This window comes from Schistosoma haematobium, chromosome 6, assembly GCF_000699445.3.
Source record: "Schistosoma haematobium chromosome 6, whole genome shotgun sequence".
NCBI lineage: Eukaryota > Metazoa > Platyhelminthes > Trematoda > Strigeidida > Schistosomatidae > Schistosoma > Schistosoma haematobium.
Window position 1 is genome coordinate 18,931,887 of NC_067201.1, and position 10,614 is coordinate 18,942,500.

The 10,614-nt window shown below is 38.4% G+C and overlaps 1 protein-coding gene across 1 annotated transcript in view; it reads left to right on the forward strand.

Moving 5' to 3' along the window:
- QCR2 (ubiquinol-cytochrome c reductase core subunit 1) overlaps nt 1–10,614 on the forward strand; it is a 43,125-nt gene that overhangs the window by 27,117 nt on the left and 5,394 nt on the right. Inside the window, exons 6-7 of the mRNA XM_051217047.1 lie at nt 168–513; nt 1,276–1,435. Coding sequence (XP_051065682.1) covers nt 168–513; nt 1,276–1,435 — 506 coding nt within the window. The remainder of the gene's footprint in view (nt 1–167; nt 514–1,275; nt 1,436–10,614) is intronic.

A 10,614-nucleotide genomic window follows, 5' to 3' on the forward strand; every position in this document is an offset into this window, starting at 1 on the left:
TTCAATTTTTGCTTTCTTACTTATAGTAGTAGTAGTAGTAGTATAATCACCATTGTCTTAGATATACCTGGCGTCGTATATTTTTTTACTATTTTTCCTGATGTACTAATTAACTTGATTGCTTCAAAGCTAACACTAGTTTAATTTTATTCTGACTTTCATTTCAGGCGAAATAAGACGAGATTTGAATGCCGCGCCTACAGTATATGCTTACTTAGCATGGCCTATGCGTGGGTCCTGTACAATTAGTGGTCTCATTGTCTGCGCATTGAATGGGTCATCCAGTCGTATAGAGCATGGCGGAAACGCTTCGAAATCTCTGCTAGCTCGTACCGCTGCAGAAGGAGACATTGAAACCGAAGTTGCAGCTTTCCGAAAACTGTATATCGATCATAGTCTTTTTGGTATCGCTGTAGCTGGAGCTTGTTCTAAAGCAGTGGGATCTAGAATAAAGCGTATCATTTCGGTTTTACGGTCTTCAAGTTTTACTGAGGAAAATCTCAAACAAGCAAAGTAAGGCTGTCCTATTACTAGTGCATTATGATGTTGTTAATACGACAAATATCCATCTTAGGCACGAAATAACTGTGATATTGTCTTAGATATGAATTAAATTAAAAAGCTCAACTACTTATCTTACTTGTTACGGAAATTTTAGTACTTTCTATGTGATGCAAGGGAGAGGATTCACATACTGAAAAATCTTGATAATTACACTCAATGGTATTGCTTTTGATATCAGTGAACAAATAGTGATGAAGTGCTTAATTAGTGCATTTCTATTACTGATCTATAATCGTAGATGACATCTACATTTCTGTTTCGTACGTTCAATTTGGAAATATTAAGCATATAGTGAATTCATTTTCAGTGAATAAGTGTTGCGCAGTTGACGTTTACTTATTTTAATTTAAGGATTCAGATTTTATTGATTGGACTCATGTTGAAAACTCATTTCATTGTTATCCAGTTAAAGTAGTCAAATTTATGCAATTTTACACTAAGATATCGGTATTTTACTACTTATATCTTAGTAGTAAAATACCTGCTTCGGTTTGAGCACCCGAGCAGTATCACAGCCCTCACACAAGTCAAATGAGATTTGTATGGCGCATATGTATCTGGTGCCCTCTTGTACCAATATCTATGTGTTCAAATAAATAAATAAAATTTTACTACTTAATATCAGGATTATGATTTCGTGTATGTGTTCGGACTATGTATTTGTATTTCATTTATGATTCGTTATTATCATATATTTTGCCTTGCATTTAGGCAAACTCTAAAGGCTGATCTAATGTTCAGGTACGAAAACCCATTACATTCTCTTGTGGATATTTCTACTAATTTGCTTTCATCATCAGTTGATCAATTTATAAAGCCGATTGAAGTAGTTACAGATCTGGATAAGGTTGACTTGAAATCTGTTAATGATGTAAGTGACTATTTTTGTAAAAATTTATTGATTATCTCGCTTTTCAAACGAGACATTGGAATGTTTGTGCTTATGTTATATATATGGTAACCTAACGCTTAAACACAATGAACATATTGTATCCGTTCAACATCAATTTTAAAAGGATAGATCGTGAAGTGTGTTGTGTTGTGCTTTAATATACACAAATTCATTTTACGATGTATAGACTTCGTGCTTAACTGATCCTACCAGGCTAATTGAAAGAACAATACCTTAAAGGTTAAATCACTTGACTTATGAGCACTAGGTTCGAACCCCGCATCTCCTGGTTCCGTCTTGGTATCTTAATTTCTCTATATATCCTAGTAAAATACTCTAACTACGAACTTGGCAGTGCCAATTAATCAAAATTTAATTGTTTAGTTTTCGAAAAATCTAAACAACTATAGTTGGCATTTTGGGAGGATCACGTTCCATAACTTAAATTACATAAGATGCTGCATTTAAATACTTATGCGAAGTGTATGGTTTTTGATGTTTGCAGGATATTAATTCATTAACATGACTATTGTATGGTCGAATGATGACTTTTGAGATGCAATTACTCTGGTTTATTTATTGAACTCCAATCACTGTATTTATTTATAGGAATTAGGTTTGTGTATAATAATCACAGTCGAGTTTTTCTCACTGTACATATAACATGTGCAAACTTTTTTCGGTTTCTGCCGTTATAGAAACAATTATTCCTGATTTATGATATTCAAAATAATAATCAGTATATTGTATGGCATGAAAAAATTGAAATTCCCTTTTGATCATAATCTACAGAGTGGCTATTCCATGTCGTCTCATTCAGTTTATTTTCTGTATTTGGAAGTAGTTACTAGAACTCAGATAGAGATCGGTTCCCCAATTTACAAAAATTCATTTTTCTGCCCGTTGCAATATCACGGACATATCATTTCTATTATGAGGGTAAATTTCTTACTTCTTTGCAGATTAAATATTTCCCGCTCTTCATTGTCTCGTTAACTAACCAGCTACACTTTCAAAACGTTGAAAATGTAATCCTAGTTACACACATATGCTTTAACGGTAGCTAGTAATGTTATCAAACCTTCCATATCCTAGAAAGTTTGGATTCTTCAATCTTACCCTTTAAAGTTGAGTACTATAACAGTTGTAACGAAGTTTCTTCTAAAAATTGGAGATTACACGCTTTGGATTATACTATATCTTTCACTTATGAGGACAAAACCTGTACACTTCGTAATGATAGAGCAAAATATCTGACTAGTGTTTCTGACTTTATGAGCTCCTTAAATTAATGTGACAAACTCCATTGAATGATAAACGTAGAAAGTCTATTTTAATCTTAATGAACCTAAACGCTACTTTAGGACCACTCAAGTGTCTTGACAATCGAGTCCTATTTAGTTAGTAAGAATAGTCGCAAAGTGAAAACGATAATGACTCTAGATTGCTCGTACGGGTTTTATGCGTCATGGGTCTGGTCGATGAATCACTATTCACTTATTGTCGGTATCATTACGTTATATATTATTAGGGCACAAGTTATAAGAATTGGTAACGGAGTGAAAAAAGAACCAAATATCAGCTACATTGGATCCAAAAAAGTAGTCATGATAGTTGATTAACTGCAGTGATCGGACGAAAACAGGTGCTTTCAACGTTGTATGGTCGCCAGTCCTGCTTCGGTCTGGGCACCCGGACAGTATCACAGCCCACAAACAAATAGGATGAAAGGACGATACTTACGGAAAATACTATTCTTGCTTCGATTAACAGTCAAACGATTCATATTATTATTATTATTATTATTATTATTATTATTATTATTATTATTATTTACTACATCACTTATTCACTTTCTTCTATTCCCACTTTGTGTATCCTTATTTTTCGACTTATACAGCACCTCGCCTATGGTGAAAACTCGGTTCTATCTATACGTCTTCGAGTCACTGCCTACTTGAAAATTGTATGCTACCACCAAATACGAATACTGAAGCAGTTTTTCTGAAACCACGTGCACCATTCAAACTGACTGCCTTCAACGTTCGCACACTAATACAGGTCGGACAACAGATAGGGCTGGCTATGTCTTTGGAAAGTCTTAATATCGACGTTTGTTGTCTATCCGAGACCCGTATTCAAGACTCTGGTGAAGTACTACAAATTCGCTGTCCATCCGTCGCTTCAAAAGGGTTGTTTTACATGCATTTATCCAGGGACCCTATGGAATCTTCGTCTGGTCTTGCTGGCGTTGGTGTCGCACTAAGCACTAGAGCTGAGGCAGCACTAATCTATTGGATCCCCATTAACAGTCGGTTATGTGCTGTTAGATTATAAATTTCCATCAAAGTGAGAAGAAATCGGTGTGAGAAACGATGTCTTTTCGTCATCTCCGCCTATGCCCCGACAGATTGCAGCCCGTATGCAATCAAGGATGAATTCTACCACCAGTTAACTGTTCTCCAGAAAGTGCGTTCGACAGATATTGTAGTACTAGCCGGAGACTTGAATGCTCAGATCGGGCGTCTAGGCACAGAAGAGAGTCGTTTAGGTGGCCGATGAGGACTTGTTGGTCGCAGGACAGATAACGAGGACCGTCTACTGCAACTGTGCACAGACCACAACCTGTTTCTGGCTAGCACTGACTTCCGGCACAGTCACCGCCGATGTGCCACCTGGTGTCCTCCCTCTGCATCTCAAGCCTGGACTCAGATTGACCACATCGCGATCAGCTACCGCTGGCGTGGTTGTGTACAAGATTATCTCTCCTTTTAGAGTACCTATCTGGACTCTGGTCATGCCCTGTGTTGCGCCAATCTTACCTTACTTTTCAGTGGGCAACGAAGTGACCGCCACCAAAGGATTGATGTCAGCAAGTTGGTTTCGACTTCTGTTGCAAGTAAGTATCGAATCGAGCTAGCTTCTAGGCTAGCTACCATTCCACCGAAAAGTATAGATGAGCATTGGTTGCAACTGCATGACGCCATGAAAATGGCGAGTAGAGCCGCTTGTGGCTTCGCGAAACGTCCCACTTATAAGCACTGGGCTTCTTCAGGTCCTTGCAACTCATCGAAGCCCGTCGGTCTACTCCGGGTGATCGTGAGTCTGACCACAAACGAAGGCTGTTACGTAATGAAATCGGGCAAAGCTTGCGTAAGGACCGAGAAGCCTGGTGGTCGGAGCGTGCTGATGAGTTGGAAGCAGTAGCTGCATCTGGTAACTACCGGAAGCTCTTTCCACTCATCCGAACCACTGGCAGCAAGAAGTCTGGTGTGAGCGAAACAATTTGCGAGGATTACGGGATGGCAATCACTAGCATCCACCGACGTCTTGTACGATGGGCAGAATTCTTAGAATTGCAGTTCGATTGGTACTTCTACAAGACTCGCAGGATTGTAATCCTGGATGTTGAGCAGTTAGATATGGTCGAGAAGTTCGTGTATGTAGGTAGGTCCATAAGTGCTGGTGGTGACACCGCAACCCGAATATTTCTCTAAAATTCCCCTTAACCTTGGTGAAGGCCATTTGACTTCGGGAGTTCCCCCAAAATTTCCCCAAACTTAGGAGATTGGGTAGTACTCGTTCTTGTTCATCACCCAAGTCGGTAGTCTTTTCATAACCACTTAGATGTCGAGAAGTTGTTTATCAACATAGTTCTCGTATTATTACGTTGACAGTTTGAACATACTGTCATAGTTAATTAGTGGGTGTTAAATTGCAATTTCGATTTGTACTTTGAGGGGAAAACCCAAACCCTGTTTCTTTTCTTAGTGTGTTTCTTTGGATGCCTAGTTTATTTTAATGAGTCAGTTTCAGGCTCAGATGATAATTCTGGTAGTTTGCTCTAGAAGTTATTCATTAGTCAGGAAAACCCATTTATCATGTTTTTTAAATATTGGCTTTTGGACACCTGTGTCTAAACTGTTCGGACCTTGTTGGAAGAAATAGAGAATATATATCAAGTCCAAAATGACTTTGTTACTCTGTATGTCACTACTAATAGCCTTAATTTGCGTCCAGATAGTGTGGGATGGTCTACTTTCCCCAAAACCCGTAACATAAGCCAAGTATCCAAGGAATTATCAAGTTACCAGTCTTCTATAATTTTTCCAAAGGATTCGAAGTCGCCATTCATACTATTGTTTGTGTGCTATGTACAACGTCCCGGTTTGGACTTCACTAGAGCTGTCTCAGCCGTGGAGAAAACAGTTAACTAAAGTTTGTCTTCACGTTCATACAGTCCCAAAACCTGTAGTTGGAAGTAGACGGGAGTTATTCGTGATTTCCAGACCATAGCTTTATGTGACCCTTAGACCACTGTAAGTTAAGACCTAAGATAAGGACGTTCATCTAACGTTGTGGTTATTGCCACCTGTGTGTCTGACGTTGAAGACAGTCAATGACTATCTTGAACCAGATTACCAGAAAGTGGAGGTCGACTTGGAGTGTACTTATATCATCATCATCTGCTACTTACCGTATTTTGATGTTGCAGCGTAATGTAGCGTTTGTGACTTAATTATTCGTGGAATTCTGTTGAAAAAGTTGATAAACAATGGTGGGCCTAATATCGAGCTCTGAGTACTGATTTGCAAGAACAAACTTCAAAATTGTCGGTAACCAACTAATAAGCACATCTAGCGATTCCCAAACTTTCCAGCTGTAGTAAATGCAGTGTTTGTGACTGATGAGTGTTTGGCGTAAATCGATACAGGATAAATCTGATTTTGTGTTATCTATTGACTCTCTCTAGCTCGCCTTTGCCAACACGTTTCACGTGTACAATAAGCCATTTCTGAAGCCATGCTGTGTAACATGTGGGTTTCTGTAAAGGTCACAAAAGTTTTCTGGTGATTTCCTACAACATGCGAGGCTTATCGGTCTGTAAATTGATGGATATTTTCTGGGTTTTATCCTATGGTTCAAAGTGACTGTCATCTGATTTTGCGACCTCAAATGGGGTCCTACAAGGCTGTCCACTATCTCCATTTTTGTTCAATTTCATCATAGACTCACTGCTGGAAATAATGTTCTTGTGGACTGAATTTTCGGGTATTGATCTCCTACCAGGAGGTCCACTTATCGACTTAGAACATGCAGATGACATAGTCCTGTTTGATGAAGACGCTAATGCAGTCTTTTGGTAGCACTGAGAAACAATGCCAGGGTGTTTGTGATGCGTTTCTCCCCATCTAAATGCAAGTTGTTACTTCAGGACTGGTCTGCGCCAACACCTGAACTAAGGATAGGGAGTGAAGTAGTCGAACGTGTCGACAATTCCGCTTATCGTGGAAGTCTGATCATCCTTAATGGGTTGGTGTCTGACGGAATCTCTGCATGGATTCAGAAAGGTCGTTTGTTTTCTGCCAACTTACGTGACCTATTGCGAAGGCGAGATATCCGTCTATCAATCAAGGGGAGAGTATACTGTGCGGCAGTTCGTTCTGTTTTACTTTACAGCTGTGAAACGTGGCCATTAAGAGCAGAAGATACTAGTAAGCTACTAGTATTTGATCATAGATTTCTTAGAAATATTGCTCGCATCTGTTGTAATCACCGTGTAAGTAGTAGTGAGGGTTGGAAAAAGTTAAGGGCGGCCAAACCAAAACATGGCATCAGTGCCTGAAGTCACGAACTCCTGGTCTGAGCCATGTTTGTAGACGCAGACTACTTGCTTGGGGTCCGCCCGACTATCGTAACCAATGGTTGGAGACTCTTTGTGACATGGCTCAGAATCAATCACAAAGGCGTAGGTGTCTTCTCTTAAACCGTGAGATTAAAATGATCTTTCTTTTTACGAATAAATTCTTTCTTCCTGTATAATATCCTTATACGCAATCTTTCTTTTATATATTACTACCATTGAAGTAATTACTTCTATGAATTTGTTGTTCATCTTGTTGTGTTAATGAGGTGTGGCGACTTGGGCCGATGCATATATGTTACTGGTCCTAGTTTGTAGCTGACTGACTGACGGATTGTCTCCTATAAGATAATGACGGATACAACAGCAGTCATCGAATCTTCAGCAATGTTATACGCCATATAGAGACTTTATTTTGTAGGTCCATCAGTTGTCAGCATTAATAAACACAGTGTCGAAGGTCAATTATCTTGGTGTTACCTTTTTCCTCTGATCTCTCTTTGTCTTCTCACGTTTTATTGTTATCGAAGAAGGTTTTCTGTCTGACATAAAGAGATTGCATGCTCTTAGGGTTACACGTCATTTACTCTTGCATTTTATCAATTCTTGCATATTACCTATTATTCTTTACGGTTTTCCACTATCCTTTCCTGAACTTTTGAGAAAAGACTTTGCTTTGTTGCGGAGAGTGCTGAAGGCAGTCAGCTAGGTGTGTGGTGAATCTTTCGAGGTCATAATTAATATGGTTGTGGAGCGACATCTAATGTCATGCAAACTCCTGGCAGGTGTTATTTTATCAGATACTAACTATTCCCTTCACTCATGTCTTTCTCTTCGTATATCTTCTTGTAGAACGAGACGAAATTACATTAGAATCCAAGCCCGCAAGCAAAAGTATAAAAGTACTATAATACCTTACTCACTTACTTGCTTACTTACTTACTTACTTACTTACTTACTTACTTACGCCTGTTACTCCTAATGGAGCATAGGCCGCCAACCAGCATTCTCCAACCCACTCTGTCCTGGGCCTTCTTTTCTAGTTCCATCCAATTCTTGTTCATTTTTCTCATGTCTATCTCCATTTCTCGGCGTAATGTGTTCTTTGGTCTTCCTCCTTTCCTCTGGCTTTGAGGATTCCATGTGAGGGCTTGTCTTGTGACGCAGTTGGGTACTTTCCTCAGTGTGTCCTATCCACTTTCAGCACTTCTTCCTGATTTCTTCCTCCACTGGGATCTGGTTTGTTCTCTCCCACAGTACGTTGTTGCTAATAGTGTCCGGCCAACGGATCCGAATTATTTTGCGTAGACAACTGTTAATAAACACCTGTATTTTCTGGTTGATGGCTTTCGTAGTTCTCCAGGTTTCTGCCCCATACAGTGGAACTGTCTTGACATTTGTATTGAGAATTCTGACCTTGATGTTGGTTGACAGTTGCTTTGAGTTCCAGATGTTCCTCAGTTGTAAATATGCTGCTCTTGCTTTGTCGATCCGCGCCTTCACATCTGCATCAGATCCACCCTGTTCGTCAATGATGCTGCCCAAATATGTGAAGGTTTTTACATCTTCCAAATGTTCTCCGTCAATTGTGACTGGATTGGTGCATGCTGTGTTGTATCGGAGAATCCTGCTTTTCCCTTTGTGTATATTGAGACCTACTGCTACTACACTGGTATAATACCTTACCTAGCAAATATACCCTGTGACGAACAAGTTGTTAGAGTTAACCTAGTTAGTAACCTGTGTTCTTAAACATGTCTTTAATTTGGAAATTTGTACAGTTCTTTTTCGGATTTTTTTGTTTATCTTTTTTGTTTTTGTCTTCTGCAAAAGAAACTTGTTGAAATACCTTATGCTGAGAATTCTATACTGTATAAAAACATAATATTGAATAAAGCAATTACTACTACTACTACTACTACTACTACTACTACTACTACTACTACTACTACTACTACTACTACTACTACTACTACTACTACTACTACTACTACTACTACTACTACTACTACTACTACTACTACTACTACTACTACTACTACTACTACTACTACTACTACTACTACTACTACTACTACTACTACTACTACTGCTGCTACTACTGCTGCTGCTGCTACTACTGCTACTGCTACTGCTGCTACTACTGCTACTACTACTACTACTGCTACTGCTACTACTACTGCTACTACTACTGCTGCTACTGCTGCTACTACTGCTACTACTACTACTACTGCTACTACTACTACTACTACTACTACTACTGCTACTACTACTACTACTACTACTACTACTACTACTACTACTACTACTACTACTACTACTACTACTACTACTACTACTACTACTACTACTACTACTACTACTACTACTACTACTACTACTACTACTACTACTACTACTACTACTACTACTACTACTACTACTACTACTACTACTACTACTACTACTACTACTACTACTACTACTACTACTACTACTACTACTACTACTACTACTACTACTACTACTACTACTACTACTACTACTACTACTACTACTACTACTACTACTACTACTACTACTACTACTACTACTACTACTACTACTACTACTACTACTACTACTACTACTACTACTACTACTACTACTACTACTACTACTACTACTACTACTACTACTACTACTACTACTACTACTACTACTACTACTACTACTACTACTACTACTACTACTACTACTACTACTACTACTACTACTACTACTACTACTACTACTACTACTACTACTACTACTACTACTACTGCTACTACTACTACTACTACTACTACTACTACTACTACTACTACTACTACTACTACTACTACTACTACTACTACTACTACTACTACTACTACTACTACTACTACTACTACTACTACTACTACTACTACTACTACTACTACTACTACTACTACTACTACTACTACTACTACTACTACTACTACTACTACTACTACTACTACTACTACTACTACTACTACTACTACTACTACTACTACTACTACTACTACTACTACTACTACTACTACTACTACTACTACTACTACTACTACTACTACTACTACTACTACTACTACTACTACTACTACTACTACTACTACTACTACTACTACTACTACTACTACTACTACTACTACTACTACTACTACTACTACTACTACTACTACTACTACTACTACTACTACTACTACTACTACTACTACTACTACTACTACTACTACTACTACTACTACTACTACTACTACTACTACTACTACTACTACTACTACTACTACTACTACTACTACTACTACTACTACTACTACTACTACTACTACTACTACTACTACTACTACTACTACTACTACTACTACTACTACTACTACTACTACTACTACTACTACTACTACTACTACTACTACTACTACTACTACTACTACTACTACTACTACTACTACTACTACTACTACTACTACTACTACTACTACTACTACTACTACTACTACTACTACTACTA